The sequence below is a fragment of the Pongo abelii genome, chromosome 14 (genome assembly GCF_028885655.2).
Source record: "Pongo abelii isolate AG06213 chromosome 14, NHGRI_mPonAbe1-v2.0_pri, whole genome shotgun sequence".
Lineage (NCBI taxonomy): Eukaryota > Metazoa > Chordata > Mammalia > Primates > Hominidae > Pongo > Pongo abelii.
Window position 1 is genome coordinate 37306837 of NC_071999.2, and position 19680 is coordinate 37326516.

Consider the following 19680-nt stretch of genomic DNA (forward strand, 5'->3'; position numbering starts at 1 on the left):
GAATCCAGCAGCACATCAAAAAGCTTATCCACCATGATCAAGTGGGCTTCATCCCTGGGATGCAAGGCTGGTTCAATATACGCAAGTCAATAAATGTAATCCAGCGTATAAATAGAACCAAAGACAAAAACCACATGATTATCTCAATAGATGCAGAAAAGGCCTTTGACAAAATTCAACAACCCTTCATGCTAAAAACTCTCAATAAATTAGGTATTGATGGGACGTATCTCAAAATGGTAAGAGCTATCTATGACAAACCCACAGCCAATATCATACTGAATGGGCAAAAACTGGAAGCATTCCCTTTGAAAACTGGCACAAGACAGGGATGCCCTCTCTCACCACTCCTATTCAACATAGTGTTGGAAGTTCTGGCCAGGGCAATCAGGCAGGAGAAGGAAATAAAGGGTATTCAATTAGGAAAAGAGGAAGTCAAATTGTCCCTGTTTGCAGACGACATGATTGTATATCTAGAAAACCCCATTGTCTTAGCCCAAAATCTCCTTAAGCTGATAAGCAACTTCAGCAAAGTCTCAGGATACAAAATCAATGTATAGAAATCACAAGCATTCTTATACACCAATAACAGACAAACAGAGAGCCAAATCATGAGTGAACTCCCATTCACAATTGCTTCAAAGAGAATAAAATACTTAGGAATCCAATTTACAAGGGACGTGAAGGACCTCTTCAAGGAGAACTACAAACCACTGCTCAATGAAATAAAAGAGGATACAAACAAATGGAAGAACATTCCATGCTCATGGGTAGGAAGAATCAATATTGTGAAAATGGCCATACTGCCCAAGGTAATTTATAGATTCAATGCCATCCCCATCAAGCTACCGATGACTTTCTTCACAGAATTGGAAAAAACTACTTTAAAGTTCATATGGAACCAAAAAAGAGCCCACATCGCCAAGTCAATCCTAAGCCAAAAGAACAAAGCTGGAGGCATCACACTACCTAACTTCAAGCTATACTACAAGGCTACAGTAACCAAAACAGCATGGTACTGGTACCAATACAGAGATATAGATCAATGGAACAGAACAGAGCCCTCAGAAATAATGCCGCATATCTACAACTATCTGATCTTTGACAAACCTGAGAAAAACAAGCAATGGGGAAAGGATTCCCTATTTAATAAATGGTGCTGAGAAGACTGGCTAGCCATATGTAGAAAGCTGAAACTGGATCCCTTCCTTACACCGTATACAAAAATTAATTCAAGATGGATTAAAGACTTAAACATTAGACCTAAAACCATAAAAACCCTAGAAGAAAACCTAGGCATTACCATTCAGGACATAGGCATGGGCAAGGACTTCATGTCTAAAACACCAAAAGCAATGGCAACATAAGCCAAAATTGACAAATAGGATCTAATTAAACTCAAGAGCTTCTGCACAGCAAAAGAAACTACCATCAGAGTGAACAGGCAACCTACAAAATGGGAGAAAATTTTCGCAACCTACTCATCTGACAAAGGGCTAATACTAGAATCTACAATGAACTCCAACAAATTTACAAGAAAAAAACAACGCCATCAAAAAGTGGGCAAAGGATATGAACAGACACTTCTCAAAAGAAGACATTTATGCAGCTAAAAGACACATGAAAACATGCTCATCATCACTGGCCATCAGAGAAATGCAAATCAAAACCACAATGAGATACCATCTCACACCAGTTAGAATGGCAATCATTAAAAAGTCAGGAAACAACAGGTGCTGGAGAGGATGTGGAGAAATAGGAACACTTTTACACTGTTGGTGGGACTGTAAACTAGTTCAACCATTGTGGAAGTCAGTGTGGCGATTCCTCAAGGATCTAGAACTAGAAATACGATTTGACCCAGCCATCCCATTACTGGGTATATACCCAAAGGACTATAAATCATGCTGCTATAAAGACACATGCACACAAATGTTTATTGCAGCACTATTCACAATAGCAAAGACTTGGAACCAACCCAAATGTCCAACAATGATAGACTGGATTAAGAAAATGTGGCACATATACACCATGGAATACTATGCAGCCATAAAAAATGATGAGTTCATGTCCTTTGTAGGGACATGGATGAAATTGGAAATCATCATTCTCAGTAAACTATCGCAAGGACAAAAAACCAAACACCGCATGTTCTCACTCATAGATGGGAATTGAACAATGAGAACAGATGGACACAGGAAGGGGAACATCACACTCTGGGGACTGTTGTGGGGTGAGGGGAGCAGGGAGGGATAGCATTAGGAGATATATCTAATGCTAAATGAGGAGTTAATGGGTGCAGCACACCAGCATGGCACATGTATACATATGTAACTAACCTGCACACTGTGCACATGTACCCTAAAACTTAAAGTATAATAATAAAAAAAAAACAGAAAAAAAAAATTAAAGAAATTTTTTAAAGATCAAACTTAAAAAAAAAAAGAAAGCATCTAAGCTTCATTATCCTTATTATGAAGTAGGAAGGGGCAGAGATGTATCCACAGTGAAGACAATAATAAAATGATACCAATAACCAAAAAAAAAAAAAAAAAAGAACCTAATTTTATATATTAAGCTACCTCCTAAATTTTTAGACAGGTAGATATCTAAAAAAAAATTCAAATTCTAAGATTAGTTTGTTAGGGAGGAAGGAGCAAATATTTTACCAAAACTACTGGTTTTTAGTTGATTAATTTCATTTACTTGATGACTTAATAAATCTTGTGAATATAGCCTTAAATTTCTTAAATAGTGAGACTACAAAATAAACAATATTTCATCAGTAATGTAAGCAGTGCTGTACTGAGTAAAATTCCCTCCTGTTCTGAAATGTTACAATTTGGGTTCTCCCTGTGAGAAGTGAGTCCAGTTTCAAAACCTGGGAGTATACTTGATGCAGGTCTAAAAATGAAGGCTTTATGATTCTTTCTTGAAAAATGATTTGCCTCTATGTTTTATAATATTATTTGTTGAAGCTTGTGCATTCTATGAATCATCATGAAGATAGCTTTAATTTCATCCACAAAATTTAACAATATTTTTTTGTCTGGACATAAGGGGGCAGAATAAGAGTTGGAGTAGGGCCTTGCCCAGCCACTCTGTAACTGGATAAGTGATATATTTATTTCTTAGGACCTCATTTCCACCTTCTATCAAGGGAAAACCTAAGAGTAGGTTATCTTTAGGGTTCTAAGTGCCTATGAGTCTATGAGATTTGACTTTATTAAAGTTATCTTTGTAATTCTTTGAGGAGAACATAGGCATCCATTTTTAAAACAGTCCTGTTAGAATTTGTTTTCAGTAACAATGTTGAATGTTGGCCTTTTGAAATCAGGTTTTACAACAAAATTGTTTAAACACTGCCTGCATATTTAGAATCTCTATACCTCTATAAGATACAGATTGGATAGCCTCCCTTTTCAGTATAGATAGTCTCCCTTCCCGGTATAGATTAGGATATTAAGATGTATAATATCCTAAAGTGTAGCAGCAGTCTGGTATGTTACATGTCTAAATTCCATTTCCTATTTTGTTTATTGATTTATCTGTTTATTTTTGTTACGCTGGGTAAGATTCCCAAGAGGTACAAGCAGAAATTTGCTAAAGTGAGTAGGACAGAAGTGTAGAGGCAAACATAAAAGTATGTTTAGTACATATCTGTTTTAAATTGTATCTACTATTTCAAAGTTAATGGAATTATACTCCCAGGGCTAAGAATGAGGGTTCTAGGGCCAACCGCTACCTATGTGGCTTGTGCAAATTAGTTGTTCTTTGTGCCTCAGTTTTACCTACAACACAAAAACAATGATATTACCTACCTCATGGATTGTTGTGAAGATTAAATGAATTAGTACATTTACTACACGTAGATCTATTTCTCAAAATAATGAGCATTCAAATGTTAGCCATCTGTAATGTAGTTGGTGATGATTATGATTATTAAAGTACATTTATAATTGGAGGATCATTTTTGCCATAGGGAAATAGAATTATTAATAGTATGAGGCACCTGAGAATATTATGTGAGAAACTGATTACATTAACCATACCCTTAAGATGAGCTCTAATTTTGTTGTATTTGTCCCATTTAAAGCCATCCAGTTACAATAGATGAGACTTTTTTGTTTTAATTGCTTTTTACTCCAATATCTTATATGGTCACAGGGTTATTTCAGTGAAGAACAGTTAAGAGCCTTGAATAATCACAGGCAAATGTTGAATGATAAGAAACAAGCTCAGATCCAGTTGGAAATCAGGAAGGCCATGGAATCTGCTGAACAAAAGGAACAAGGTTTATCAAGGGATGTCACAACCGTGTGGAAGTTGCGTATTGTAAGCTATTCAAAAAAAGAAAAAGATTCAGGTGAGTATGTAAATGCTTTGTTTTTATCAGTTTTATTAACTTAAAAAATGACCTTACTAACAAAATGATTATAAATCCAGATGAAATATAAAGTTAGTTTATATCAGAGAAGCAAAAGCCACTACTAACGCCCACAAAGAGATAATATAAAAGAGGATCTGTATTTATTTTGAAACAAAAATTTAAATGATAATCACTTCTTCCATTGCATCTTTCTCATCTTTCTCCAAACAGTTATACTGAGTATTTGGCGTCCATCATCAGATTTATATTCTCTGTTAACAGAAGGAAAGAGATACAGAATTTATCATCTTGCAACTTCAAAATCTAAAAGTAAATCTGAAAGAGCTAACATACAGTTAGCAGCGACAAAAAAAACTCAGTATCAACAACTACCGGTACAAACCTTTCATTGTAATTTTTCAGTTTTGATAAGTGCTTGTTAGTTTATGGAATCTCCATATATTGAATGTTTGTTTTGTTTTCTGTAGGTTTCAGATGAAATTTTATTTCAGGTTTACCAGCCACGGGAGCCCCTTCACTTCAGCAAATTTTTAGATCCAGACTTTCAGCCATCTTGTTCTGAGGTGGACCTAATAGGATTTGTCGTTTCTGTTGTGAAAAAAACAGGTAATGCACAATATATTTAATTTTTTTATTGATTCTTTTGAAAAACATTGTCTTTTAAAATCTCTTATGAATAGTTGGAGCTACCAGTTGGCAAATTTGCTAGCTAGCTAGTGATCTGAAAGTAAGCCTCTTTGAACCTCTGATTTTTAATGAAAAGCAATTCTATATTATTTCAGGGGTAACAATTTACATCCTAGTCTGTGTACTTAATTTTATAGAAATTGTCCTTAATTTTATTTTCTGCAATTTATGTTTTCTTACTATTTCTAGTGTATGTGTTTATCCCATTGTGATGTTATATTGGTGTCCTCAATTTATTTCTTTGGCCATACACTCTACTTTTCATTGTACAGGGCTATTTATTATCTCAGAGTCAAGCTTTTTTTTTTTTGAGACGGACTCTCACTGTGTTGCCCAGGCTGGAGTGCAGTGGCACAATCTTGGCCCACTGCAAGTTCCGCCTCCCAGGTTCACACCATTCTCCTGTCTCAGCCTCCCAAGTAGCTGGGACTACAGATACCTGCCACTGAGCCCAGCCAATTTTTTTGTATTTTTAGTAGAGACGGGGTTTCACCATGTTAGCCAGGATGGTCTCGATCTCCTGACCTCGTGATCCGCCCGCCTCAGCCTCCCAAAGTGCTGGGATTACAGGCGTGAGCCACCGTGCCCGGCCAGAGTCAAGCTTTTATTTTATTGAATATATGGTCTTACTAAGTTCAATAGCATGAATCTGTTGTGAAGAATTCAAGAATTTTTTTCTATTTGTTGAGTTTTGTTTTCTTAGGAGTTTTGCTCTTTTGCTGTGTTCTTTTCTCTTTATTTTTTAAATGTGTTTGTGTTTGGTGAGTTATGTTTTAGTGCTTCGTATAAACATACGATAATCACTTCTTCCATTGCATCTTTCTCATCTTTCTCCAAACAGTTATACTGAGTATTTGGCGTCCATCATCAGATTTATATTCTCTGTTAACAGAAGGAAAGATTGACTATATTATATTAAAATAATTGACTATATTATATTAGTAAGCCACATTGTTCCCATGCCATTTTATTTCATCTTGGTCATATTTGGGTGACTCTTTTCACACATTTTATTGTTATTATAGAAGGTGGATAACTTTTGTTCATTTAATTCATCAATATTTATTTAATGACTATTATGTGCTAGACAGGGTTTTAAGTGCTGGGTACATAGCAATTAACAAAACAGATAAGAATCCCTACCCTCATAGAGCTTACATTATGAGGTTGGGGGAGGGAGATTACAAACAAATAAGTAACATACATGTGTATAGTTTTTTTAGTGCTCAGAAAAAAAATTAAGTGGGTAGGGGGGTAATGTCAGAGAAGAGAGAGGGATGTAATTTTAGATTGAGAGGTGAGGAGAGAGACCTCCCTGGAAAGCTGACATTTGAGTGAAACTTGAAGGAATTGAGGGAGTGAGGTGAGGCATGTGGCCATCTGGGGAAGAGCTTTCCAGGCAATTACAAAGGCCGCAGTGCAGCAGGATCATGCCTAGTGTGCCGTTAAGCATTGGCAGAGACCAGAGAGTGAGAAGTAACAGCCAGGGACAGAGGCAGTGAAGAGCCAGGTCGTGTGGGGGTCCTTGTGTGGACTGTAACTTCCTGTGATGACAGGAAGTCACAGGAAAATTCCAGGTAGAGGGACGCAGTCTGACAGATTTTCACAGGATCATTCAGGCCGCTGTGTTGAGAATAGGCTGTAGGGGGCGCAAGAGTACAAACAAGCCATTTGGAGGCTCTTCAAGCACTTAGGCAAAAGATGACGATGAACCAAACAAAAGCAATGGAAGTGGTGAGAAGCAGTCAGATTCTTGTTGTATTCTGAAGGTAGGGGGACAGTGCAGGATGGTCTGAGCATTGGGAAGAATGGAATTGCCACTTAGAAGGAGAAGACTGCAAGAAAAGCAAGTATGTGGGGAAGTTCAGGAGCTCAGTTTCAGACAGTTAAGTTTTAGATGCTTATTAGGCATCTAAGTAGAAACGTCTACTTGATGATTACATAGGAATCTGTTCAGAGGAATGGCTGGATATGAATTTGCGAGTCTTTACTACAAATTTTTTTGTATTTTTAGTAGAGACGGGGTTTCACCGTGTTAGCCAGAATGGTCTCGATCTCTTGACCTCGTGATCCACCCGCCTTGGCCTCCCAAAGTGCCGGGATTACAGGCATGAGCCACTACGCCCAGCCAGTCATGCAGGGGACATTTAAAGCCGTGAGACTGGATGAGGTCACTGTGGGCATGGGAGTAGATAGAGAAGGGAAGAGATCCAAGACCTCTTTATTGAAGCCTTTTATACTTAGAAGCAGGGAAATATAAATGTAAATATAGGAATCAGTAAAAGAAACAGAGGAATGGCCAGAGAGGTTGGAGGAATACTGGAGAGAGTGAGGTATGCTGAAAGCCAAGAGAAAAAAAAGAATTGTCGAGTAGTGAGAGTGATTAAGGTTGCCAAATGCTATTTCATAGAATTGATAATGAAGTGAGGACCAAGAATTGATCATTGGCTTTAACACTGTGGAGGAGCACTTTCAGTGGACTGAAGTGGGGCAAAGGAAATGGAGGGAAAGGAGGAATGATAGTGAACATAGGCATTTCAAGGATTTTTGCTTTAAGAGAAGAAAAGAAATCAATCAGTAGCCAGAAGAGGAATCAGGATCAAGAGAATATTTGCTTTTTCAGATGAAAGTGCTAATAGCATACTGATGAGATACTGTATGCTGATGAGAAAGATCCAATAAAGAAGGTAAAATGCAAGATGGAAGCAAAACAGGAACAGCTGTGGGGCACTGTTCTCAGATACTGTGTGGTATGGTATCTAGAGGCTCTGTTGAGATTGGCCTTAGCTAGCAGGAGAGACTGTTCATCTGTAATCACAGGAAAAAAGTAAAGTATGTAGGTATAGATACCAGTGGAAGAGTTGATATACAAGAGGAAACTTGTGGCAGACCTCTTTTGATTGCTCTATTTCCTCGCTGAAATAGGGCACAAAATCATCAGCTGAGAGTCAGAATGAAGAAAAGAGGGCCAGGCGCGGTGGCTAACGCCTGTAATCCCAGCACTTTGGGAGGCCAAGGTGGGTGGATCACGAGGTCAGGAGATGGAGACAATCCTGGCTAACACGGTGAAACCCCGTCTCTACTAAAAATACAAAAAATTAGCCAGGCATGGTGGCGGGCGTCTGTAGTCTCAGCTACTCGGGAGGTAGAAGAAGGAGAATGGCGTGAACCTGGGAGGTGGAGCTCGCAGTGAGCCGAGATCACGCCACCGCACTCCAGACGGGGAGACTCCGTCTCAAAAAAGAAAAAGAAAAAGAAAAGGGTGTTGAAGGTTTGAGAGAAGAGGAAAGGCATTAAATCATATCAAAGAAAGTGGTAGAGTAAATGGACTAAGTAAACACATCATGACTGCCAGGGCCCACTGGAGGTTTAATGTTCATGAATATATTGTTGTTGTGTGATATTTTTTCAACCGTGTTCAGCTCTGATGGTGTGGGCATGAAGTAGTTGGAAAGTAGAATTTAACCAGGTCTGTGGTTTAGCTGGGTAAGTAATGCAAAGCAAGACAGGCAAAGAATTTGGGGGTGTATGCAAAAGGAGGATTTAAATAATTGACCTTGGACACAATGCCGAGCAAAGAAGAGATATTAGGAGAATATGGATCAATGAACAGGAGATAAGAAAAGCTGATTGTAGGTCCCGGTGGGTTTGAGTTAGGGTTTGAGAGGGAGTGAACTGGGCAGATCAAAGGTAGGTGGTTGAAAAAGGAGGTACTTTAAATTGAGATTCTGGGGGAAATGGAGTTATTGGAAATAAAAGTCTTGGGTATGTCCATTGGAGTGAGTTACCAATGGAAAATAGAGGACATGATCATTTAGGAAGAAAACAAGGAACTTGGGAGCAACAGAGTATTGGAAGGATTGCCTGTGAGGATACTGAAATTTCGAGGAAACAAGACCATCGTGATGACAGAATGACAGTGAGTTATGAGTTAAAATCTTCAAGCAATGAAAGGCAATGAGTGAGCCGGGGTCAGTGGATGCCTGTAGGAAGGAACAGTAATGAATGACAGAGTCTGATAACACGAGGTTCAAAACTGAGTGTTTTTAGAGTGGGAGGAGCAGCAGTGAAGCATGAGGAAGACATCTGCCTCATCTCAGCCTCCAGTAGCACAAGGTCTGCAGGGGCAACTGTGCAGGCAGACAAGAACCAGGTTTGTTGCAACAAGATGGCAATGAGAGCACCTGCAGGAAAGGGTGAGGGTAGTGGAGATCTTACTGAGTTCCAGAGGCCCCACTGAAAGGATTTGAGGAGATGAAGAGGTAGGAGGAGATGGTGCCCAGAAAGGCCACATCCAAAGCCTGGAAATGGAATCCAGGGAATTTGGGATGACTGAGAGCCTGAGCTGCCTTTTTTAAATGTTTAATTTTTGTGTGTATATAGAAGGTGTATATATTTATGGGGGAGCCTGTGCTTGTTATGGGGACTGACACGAGATTAGCTCTTGGCCCCAAGGCAAGGTGTGTGGGAGAAGAAAAAGTGAGGAGGCCTAGATGTCAGAGGAGTCCGGCTAAACCACTGCAGAACTGCTGCCTAATTCACAGCAACCATGAGTAAAAATGCTGATGATCATCAGGTCAAGGATAGTCTGGAGCAGTTAAGATGTCACTTTACATGGGAGGTATCAATTAAAGATGATGAAATGCCTGATTTGGAAAACAGAGTCTTGGACCAGATTGGGTTTCTAGACTCTAAATACAGTGTGGGAATACACAATACACAACCTACTAGCCTATGTGAAACACCCGAAAGGCCAGAATGAGGAAGTGCTGGAGAACTTGAAAGAAGCTGAAAACTTAATCCAGAAAGAACATGCCAATCAGTTAGATGTGAGAAGCCTGGTAACCTGGGGCAACTTTGCCTGGGTGTATTACCACATGGGAAGACTGGCAGAAACCCAGACTTACCTGGACAAGGTAGAGAACATTTGCAAGAAGTTTTCAAATCCTTTCTGTTATAGAATGGAATGTCCAGAGATGGACTGTGAGGAAGAACGGGCCTTGCTGAAATGTGGAGGAAAGAATTATGAACGGGCCAAGGCCTGCTTTGAAAAGGATCTGGCAGTGGATGCTGAAAACCCTGAACTCAACACTGGGTATGCAATCACCGCCTGTCGTCTGGATGGCTTTAAATTAGCAACAGGGGATCACAAGTCATTTTCTTTGCCTACCCTAAGGCAGGCTGTCAGGCTAAATGTAGATGATGGATATAGTAAGCTTCTCCTTGCCCTGAAGCTTTGGGATGAAGGACAGGAAGCTGAAGGAGAAAAGTACTTTGAAGGAGCTCTGGCCAATATGTCCACACAGACCTTTGTCTTTGGATATGTCTTCTCTTCTGACTGAAGAGAAGGCTTTGTGGATGAAGCTCTTGAGCTCTTAAAAACCTCCTTGCAGGCAACTCCCACTTCTGCCTTTCTGCATCACCATATAGGGCTTTGTGACAGGACACAAAAGATCCAAATGAAGGAAGCTACCAACAGGCAGCCTAGAGGGCAGAACAGAGAAAAGGTAGACAAAATGATAAGATCAGCTGTATTTCATCTTGAATCTGCTGTGGAACAAAAGCCCACATTTGAGGTTGCCTATATAGACCTGGCAGGAATGTATATAGAAGCAGGCAATCACAGAAAAGCTGAAGACACTTTTCAAAAAGTGTTGTGCATGAAACCAGTGGTAGAAGAAATAATGCAAGACATGTATTTGCACTATGGTAGATTTCAGGAATTTCAAAAGAAATCTGATGTCAGTGCAATTATCCGTTATTTAAAAGCAATAAAAATAGAAAAGGCGTAATTTTCAAGGGATAAAATTGTCAATTCTTTGGAGAAACTGGTTTTAAGGAAACTTCAGAGAAATGCATTAGACCTGGAAAGCTTAAGCCTCGTTAGGTTTCTGTACAAATTGAAAGGAAACATGAATGAAGCTCTAGAGTACTGTGAGTGGGCCCTGAGACTGGCTGCTGAGTTTTAGAACTCTGTGGGACAGGGTCCTTAGGCACTCAAATATTGACCACTTTCATATTTCATTTGATTTTTTGTTAACATGTACTAATCAAGGCTGAGGTGAGTGGATCACCTGAGATCAGGAGTTCAAAACCAGCTTGGCCAACGTGGCGAAACCCCTTCTCTACTAAAAATACAAAAATTAGCTAGGTGTGGTGGCACACACCTGTAATCCCAGCTACTCAGGAGGCTGAGGCAGGAGAATTGCTTGAAGCTGGGAAGCGGAGGTTGCAGTGAACTGAGATCACACCACTGCACTCCAGCCTGGGCCACAGAACGAGACTGCATCTCAAAATATAGAAAAAGTGATAATCATCTTTTCTGCTTGCTGTTTTCAGAAACATATTATGTAGTTCACTGTAATGATGTAATTATTGAACAGTTACTCAAATCTGATAAAATATTAGTTGCATTCAGCAATTAGTGAATCAATGTGTGTGTGCATGTAAGAGAAACCATTTATATGAAGCAGAAAAAAAATGTTAGGTAGATTTGTAGGAAACAAAACACTGGACTTACACTAAAATAAAGTGAGAAGGTTGGTGCCATGACCCAGTGTAATTCTTGACTCTCTACTTATCCAAGATTAATTTTCCCCCCCCTCTTAGTTATAGTGTGAGGGCTGGATATTTGAGTTTCTATTCATGATACAGTATATATCCCTGGAAGATGTCTCTGGTTCTAGATCATTTTTCCCAGTTCAGTGAGTAACGCTGTGTATTTATTTGCTGTAACAAAGAACCATAGACTGGGGGCTTAAACAACAGAAATTTGTTTTCTCACAGTTCTGGAGGCTGGAAATCCAAGATCAAAGTGTTGGCAGGGTTAATTCCTTCTGAGGCTGTGAGAATCTGTTCATTGCCTCTCTCTTTGCTTCTGGTGATTTGCTGGCATTTTTTGGCATTCTTTGGCTTGTAGATGTCTCACCTCCACCTTTGCCTTCATTGTAAGGTGGTGGTCTCCCAATGTACATGTCTCTGTCTAAATTTCCCCATATATTAGGACACCACTCATTATATTAGAGCCTACCCATATGTGTGGGTGGAGGATTACCCAGGTGCCGAGGCAAGAGACTGAAGGCACAAACTGTTTCAGTATAATAAAGAAAATAGTTAGATTAAGGATAGTCATAATACAAATTAGATATAGAGATGATCATGGACAATTAGCAATCATTATGAACCTTAATCATTAGCTTTTAGTATTATTCTTTGCTGCATTACTAATATAACCTAGGAATAACTGGCGGGTATAGGGTGAGGTGCTGAAGGGACATTGTGAGAAGTGACCTAGAAGGCAAGAGGTGAGCCCTCTGTCACGCCCACATAAGGGCCACTTGAGGGCTCCTTGGTGAAACGGTAACAGCAGTGTCTGGGAAGCCACCCGTTACTTAGCAGACCGCCAAAGGGAGTCTCCTTTCCTTGGAGGAGTCAGGGAACACTCTGCTCCACCAGATTCTTGTGGAAGCCTGGATATTATCCAGGCCTGCCCGCAGTCATCCGGAGGCCTAAACCCCTCCCTGTGGTGCTGTGCTTCAGTGGTCACGACGCTCCTTGTCCACTTTTATGCTTCTCCCGTACTCCTGGTTCCTCTTTGAAGTTCGTAGTAGATAGCGGTAGAAGGAATAGTGAAAGTCTTGAAGTCTTTGATCTTTCTTATAAGTGCAGAGAAGAAAACGCTGACGTATGCTGCCTTCCCTCTCTGTTTCGCCTACCTAAAAGGGAAGGGTCCCCTAGCCTATAATCACGTGAATTGCTTCACCTTTTCAATCACTTAGAAGATTCACCCTCCTTACCCTGCCCCCTTGTCTTGTATGCAATAAATATCAGCGAGCCCAGCTGTTCGGGGCCGCTACCGGTCTCCCGCGTCTTGATGGTGGTGGTCCCCTGGGCCCAGCTGTTTTCTCTTTATCTCTTTGTCTTGTGTCTTTATTTCTTACAATCTCTTGTCTCCTCACACGGGGAGAACACCCCCTAAGCCCCATAGGGCTGGACCCTACACATATGACCTCATCTTTTTTGAGGTAGGGTCTCACTCTGTTGCCCAGGCTGGAGTGCAGTGGTGCGATCTCAGCCCACTGCAACCTCCGCTTCCCCAGCTCAAGCAATTCTTGTGCCTTAGCCTCCCGAGTAGCTGGGACGACAGGCACGTGCCACCACACACGGCTAATTTTTTGTATTTTAGTAGAAATGGGGTTTCACCATGTTGCCCAGGGTGGTCTTGAACTTCTGAGCTCAGGGAATCCACTTGGCTCAGCATCACAGAGTGCTGGGATTATAGGCTTGAGCCACTGTGCCCAGCGTGTCTTAGGATTTTTCAACTTTATAATGGTCTGAAAACAAAACATGAGTACCTTACAACTATTCTTTTTCACTTCCAGTACAGTATGCAGTAAATTACATGAGATATTCAACACTTCTTTTAAAAAAAAAAAGGGCCTTGTGTTAGATGATTTTGCTCAACTGTAGGGTAATATAAGTGTTCTTAACACATTTAAGATAGGCTAGGCTAACCTCTATGCTCAGTAGGTTAAATGTATTAATGCATTTTCTTTTTTTGAGATTGAAAGTCACATTTATTGCCACATGAAGGAAAGCCAATTAAGTCACATTGATTAATGTTGCAGAGTATATCTGTTTTGATCCTTTTGTTTTTAATCTACTTTTGTCGAATTTAAAGTGAGTTTCCTATAAGGAACAAATAGTCGGGTTATAATTTTTTATCCACTCTTTCAATGTCTGTCCATTGATTGGATATTCACATCATTTACAATGAAGGTAATTGTTGATATGCCAGCATTCAACTCTGTCATTTTATTATTTGTTTTCTATTTGTTTCTCCTGCTTTTCATTCCTCCATTTCTCTTTTCTTGCCTTCCTGAAGGTTACTTAAATATATTTTAGGATTCCATCTTGATTTATTTTTAGTGTTTTCGGGCATTTTTGTATTATTTTTGTAGTTGTTTCTCTAGGTGTTACAACGTACATGTATGACTTACAACAGTCTACTACTGTAGACTGTTGTGTCAGTATTCTACCACTCTAAGTGAAGTGTGAGAATTTTGCTTTCATTTTGATTTTGGAGGGAAAGGGATTGGATAGTGACCGTATACAGACCTTTATCTTCCCTACTTTTAAATACTATTTTCTTGGATATCATAGTAGTAGTATTTTTGTTTTAATCATCAAACATAATTTATAAACTGCATGAGGAAATGATAGCTTATCGTATATGTCCATTTCTCAAACTCTTTCCGTTGTTTCTTCCTCCATCCTATTGTCCTCAGTCCTGATGCTCTGAGAGTCCTCCTTTAATCTTCTCTTTTCTGTTTAAACAATTTCTTTTAGGCCATCTTTGAGTTAGAGAAAATTCTTTTGGTTTTCTCTCATCTCAGAATATTTTATTTCTCCTTTATTCCTTGAGAATTGTTTCAGGATATAGAATTTGTAGTTGATAATTTTTTCTTTCAGTACTTGAAAAATATTGTGCCACTTCCTTCTGGCCTCTGGTTTTAGATGAGAAATCCATCATCATTCCAATTGGTGTGTCCCTATTTAAATGCATTTTCAACTAACAACGGGTTTACTGTGACATAACCCCATCATAAGTTGTCCTCGACTGTGTTTCCAGATAAGGCTACATTCACAGGTACTGGGAATTAGTCACAATGCATCCTGTAACATCCTGGAACCTTTCCTTATGTCAGTCAGTCCTGGTCACCTGTTTGGACCCCGGCAGTTTTTTCTCATTTCTGTTCAGAAGAAGAAAAAGGTAAAGATACCTCTTCTGTTGTTTTCTTCAGATTTAGGAATAATAGAATTCTCAAAAATGTCATTTTACCAGTTTAGTTGGGGAAGGAGATTAGACTCTGAGCCTTCCTGTGCTTAGTTCTATCCATAATCTTCTCTTTCTTAATCACCACATTTTAAATTTTATATCATGATATTCCATGTTTGTAGATTTTGGGTGAATGTTTCCTTTTTAAAATTTAATTTGTTTTTAAGTGTTAAAGTTCTATTAGAAAGTTTCAGGGAGCCACCTTAAACCAGAAGTCTTTATCTAACACCCAGATCTAGTCATGATGCCTCCCAGCTTAAAATCTTCAGTGGTCCCCTGTCCCTTAGAAAATGAAACCCAGACTCTTTCGTATACCCCCAAAACCATTCAACTTCCTGCCTTAAACCACCACCATACGCACGTCAGCTAAACTCTAATTTTAGGCTGGGCGCAGTAGCTAATGCTTGTAATCCCAGGACTTTGGGAGGCTGAGGCGGGAGGCTCACAAGGCTAGGTGTTTGAGACAAGTCTGGGCAACAGTGAGATTCTGTCTCTATAAACATAAAAACTAAATAAAAAAAAAACTGCTTTAAAACATAATAATAAAACAATCTGTACAAGTTCATATTCCTGATGCATGATAACATTTAATGCTTCCTACCTTTAAAAATGTTCTTTGTTTTGCTTAGATGCTCTTTTGTTCTCCCCCTCTGGATGAATTTGTCCTATTCATTATTCAGCTCAAATATTACTTCCCTAGTCAGATGCTTATAGTCTGGGTTAGATCCTCCTTCCTCCAGCTTTTGAAGCATTTTGTTTGCTTGGCTGTTTCAGCACTTGTCACATGGTCCATGATCCTACCTGTACATTTCTGAATAAGTCACCTACTAGCCCCAGTAATACAATGATCTCTTCAAGGACAGGGACTCTGTTTGGATTTCTACTTCCACTTCTGACATAATGGGTTGAAGCAGGGGTCAGTTGTTGAAAACTCCAGGTATACAGCATCTCATACAGTCCTCATAGTCACACTGTTCATTTGCTGTTATCATCCCATTTTACAGATGGGGAAACTGGAGCTCAGAGAGGTTAAGTAGCCTGCTCAGGGTCACAATGCTATAAATTGATTTGAACTCATACTTTCAGGCCCTAAAGCTCTTACGTTCTTTCTTATACTTCATGCTGACAAAACAAAAGCAAACTCAACATTTGAGAGTTGGGCTTAAAACAGGGACATCTGTATTTTTAATCTAATGCTTTGTTACTGTATTACAGAAACACTGTGATATATAATGAGTTAATTAAATGAGAACCTTTCTTAGGTTGGGAAAGATTTGTTTTGGGGAAAGCCTGTTTCCCTGGGAAACAGACTTACAGATTTCATGTAGGAGATTAGAAAATGCCCTTAGGAACAGCACTTGTGAGGAAGCAAATGCAGCAGGATTGGGCAGAAGGAGAAGAAAGGTTCAGTTAGTCCCACAGGGACTTCTGGATCTGGGTGGCCCTTCAGAGTCTTGCTAGCCTGAGGCAGGAGCCAGTCATTGCATACTGGCTCCTCCAGGGAGGCGCATAGCCTTAAGCAAGACAATGCCTTTCGACAGAGGGCAAGTCCAGGAGGGAACTCAGAGGTGAGTTGTCAATAGCTAGCCCTCCCCAGAAGCTGGAGGATCACGTGCCTTGGTCCTGAAGGGGATCTGCACCCACACCATGGCATCCACTCCAGGTGGAATCGGTGACAATGGTTTTATAAATTGCTAAGTCCTTTATTGTTTCAATGACATTTTCTAAAAGGAATTAAAAGGTTTGAAGAATTCTATGCAAGTTCACAGTAGGCCAGACCACAAAGCTGCAAAATAAGTTTCTTCTTTTCCTTTTGTCTTGTGAAGATTTATCTAGTGTAAGATTCTAAAAGTGTTACACTAAAAATTCTTCCAGTTGTTATCAGTTGTACAAGATGTATGATAATTAAATAAATAAATAAGGCTTCCATTTCTTTTGATGGAATTTGATCCAGACATGGAAACCTCCACTTACGTAAAAGTGAAATGAGGAAACTACACTGTTTACTTTTTATTTTTCTGTATTCTAAATGTTTTTCAATAAACATGTATTTTATAATTGGGGAAAACAAGATATATTTTAAAAGGGCATTTGGGAGAAGGACAGTACTATCATCAAGTTTTGAATATAATTAGAGGCAAATTCCCAAATTAGAAAATGAAACATGTTTAAGAAACTTATAATTTCTTTAAAAACAGTGTTTAAAATTAAGATCCATTAAATAAATTTGAAATGAAAAGAAAGAAAAGATGAACCATCATTTGCAATAGGATAAACAAATCCTTATCTGAGAATGACATTTCCATTCCCTGTTATTTACAACGGATACATAATTCTCAGAGTAACAAAAACAAGAAAGTATAAAGAGTAGAATTAAATGCTTAGTGCCTCTTCCAACTCCAGCTTTCCTAGCCTCAGTTCTATCCTGGTTTATCCCAGGATAGAATGGATAGCACCTACCCATCTTTCACTTTAGAATTTTATAACTCTTGGCCAGGCACAGTGGCTTATGCCTGTAATCCCAGCACTTTGGGAGGCCAAGGCAGGCAGATCACTTGAGGCCAGGAGTTCAAGACCAGCCTGGCCAACATGGCTTGAACCCGGGAGGTGGAGGCTGCGGTGACTCAAGATTGCACCACTGCACCCTAGCCTAAGCCACAGAGCGAGACTGCGTCTCAAAAAAAAAAAAAAAAAAAAAAAAAAAAAAATTATAATTCTTTATTTTGAACTAATTTCAGACCTTTAAACAAGTTGCAAAAATCATGGAATTTCCAAATATTCCTCACCTAGCTTCCCCTAATGTTAACATCTTGCATAACCATAGTACAATTAGAATCAGAAAGTTAATAGTGGTAAATTACTACCCATACTGTAGATGTATTTGAAAAATTGTTTGAGTTTAAGGTATTTTACCCTGTTTCCCCTTTTTTGTTCTGGGATCCCAAATTGCATTTAGTCATTTTTTCCCCTGTATTTTCTACCAATCTTTAACACTTCCTGTCTTCTTTTTCATGATCATTATGCTTTTGAATAGACTGATCATGATGATTATGTTTTTGAATAGACTGATCAATTATTTTGTAGCATTCCCCTCAATTTGAGTTCGTCTGATGTTTTCTCATGACTAGGATGAAGTTATGCATTTCTGGCAAGACTACCACTGAAGTGATGATGTGTCTTTCTCAGTACATCATATCAAGGGGTTAATGATACTGATCTTAATCACTTGATTAAGGTGATATCTGCTGGGTTTCTCCTCTGTACGATAACTTCCTTTTTCTTTGTAGTTAATAAATATCTTGGGGTAGATTCTTTGAGACTGAATCCTATTTCACATCAAACTGTAGCATTCATCAGTTGATTTTGTTTGCAACAATGATTACTGTGGTATTTGCCTAATTATGATTTTCCCCCTTTCTTTCCTTCTACATTAATTGGAATTCTATAAGGAAAAGCTGTGCCCTTTCCACCAGTGTATTTATTTGGTTATTTATATCAGTGTGGACTCAAGAACATTTATTTTATTCTGCAGGTTAAAATTTGGTACCTTCATTATTTTATTGTTTAACTTTTTTTTTTAGCTTTGACCATTAGGAGCTTTTTCATATGGACTCCTGTGTTCTTTCAACAAGCTTTCTTCACTTTTTGAACACTTCCTTATTTTTTGACATCACAAGGTGTTCCAAGTTCATCTTGTATGTTCCCTGCCGTAGTCTTGGAATCAGCCATTTCTCTTGGCTCCTTTTTTTAGTAGAAAATGGTGTTTAGATCCAAGATCTGGTTGCTAGATAGGCTCATTACTTTACTGTGGAGGCATCAGTACTGCCAGGCCCTCTCAGCAGACAGAGGTGGGAAATGTTCATCTTCCATTTTGGATTCCCTCATATCTAGTTGGATTTGTTTGTTGGTTGGTTTGTTGGGTATGTGAAATATCACTGTGGTTCTAGGGAGTCAGACCTGTACAAAAAGATATACTTAATGTCACTTCCTCCTTATCCTTGCAGTCCCAATCCTAATCCTCCTTTTTCCCCCACTCACACCCTGTTCCTGTAGTTTCTGGTTTATCCTTCCTGATTTCTTTTGCTCAAATGAACAGATACATGTATATTTTCTTATATCCCCTTCTTCCTTATAAGAAGGGGAACATACTCTAGCCTTTCTTTTATGCTTTTCTTTTTTAACTCAACACTGTGTCCTGGAAATCAGTTCATAGAAATCGTCCTCACTCTTTTTTACAGCTACGTGGTACACCATTGTTTGGATGTACCATAGTTTATCCAACTCTGTCCTGTATATGAGCTAATAAAAACTGCTTCCAGTATTTTATAATTATAATGTTTCAGTGAGTAACCTTGTTCACAGGTGTTTTCATGAACTTTATGTCATGTGTATTTTACTATTATTAGAGGTCTGTCTTCAGAGTGGAGTACAAGAAATGTGATTACTGGGTGCAAGGGTAAATGCATAGGTGGCTTTGCTAGGTATTGCCAAATTTATCTCCAGAAAGCTTGCACAAATCTGTGCTCCTGTTAGCAATGTATGCGTATACCTACTTCTACATGACCTCAGTAAAAGAATGTGTTGTCATATTGGTATTGAAATTTTAGCACTGTAAGCAACAGGTCATTTTGGAAAACCTGAGCTTTCACCAAATTCAGCTATTTTGATTTGCTTTTACTATTAGCATATACCAAAATAAATAGGCATATTAGAGTTTCCTTTCTTGCATCTTAAAATTCATCTAACACACCTATAATAACATTCT

The 19680-nt window shown here is 39.0% G+C and overlaps 1 protein-coding gene and 1 pseudogene across 3 annotated transcripts in view; both read left to right on the forward strand.

Moving 5' to 3' along the window:
• The window catches only part of BRCA2 (BRCA2 DNA repair associated), a 95220-nt gene that overhangs the window by 71036 nt on the left and 4504 nt on the right, over nt 1–19680 (forward strand). For all 3 annotated transcript variants that reach the window (XM_024231067.3, XM_054528886.2, XM_054528885.2), the window contains 3 exons: nt 4168–4366; nt 4601–4764; nt 4858–4996. In XM_024231067.3, the coding sequence (XP_024086835.3) occupies nt 4168–4366; nt 4601–4764; nt 4858–4996 (502 nt within the window). The remainder of the gene's footprint in view (nt 1–4167; nt 4367–4600; nt 4765–4857; nt 4997–19680) is intronic.
• Nucleotides 5023–19651, forward strand: LOC129047183 (interferon-induced protein with tetratricopeptide repeats 1-like; annotated as a pseudogene).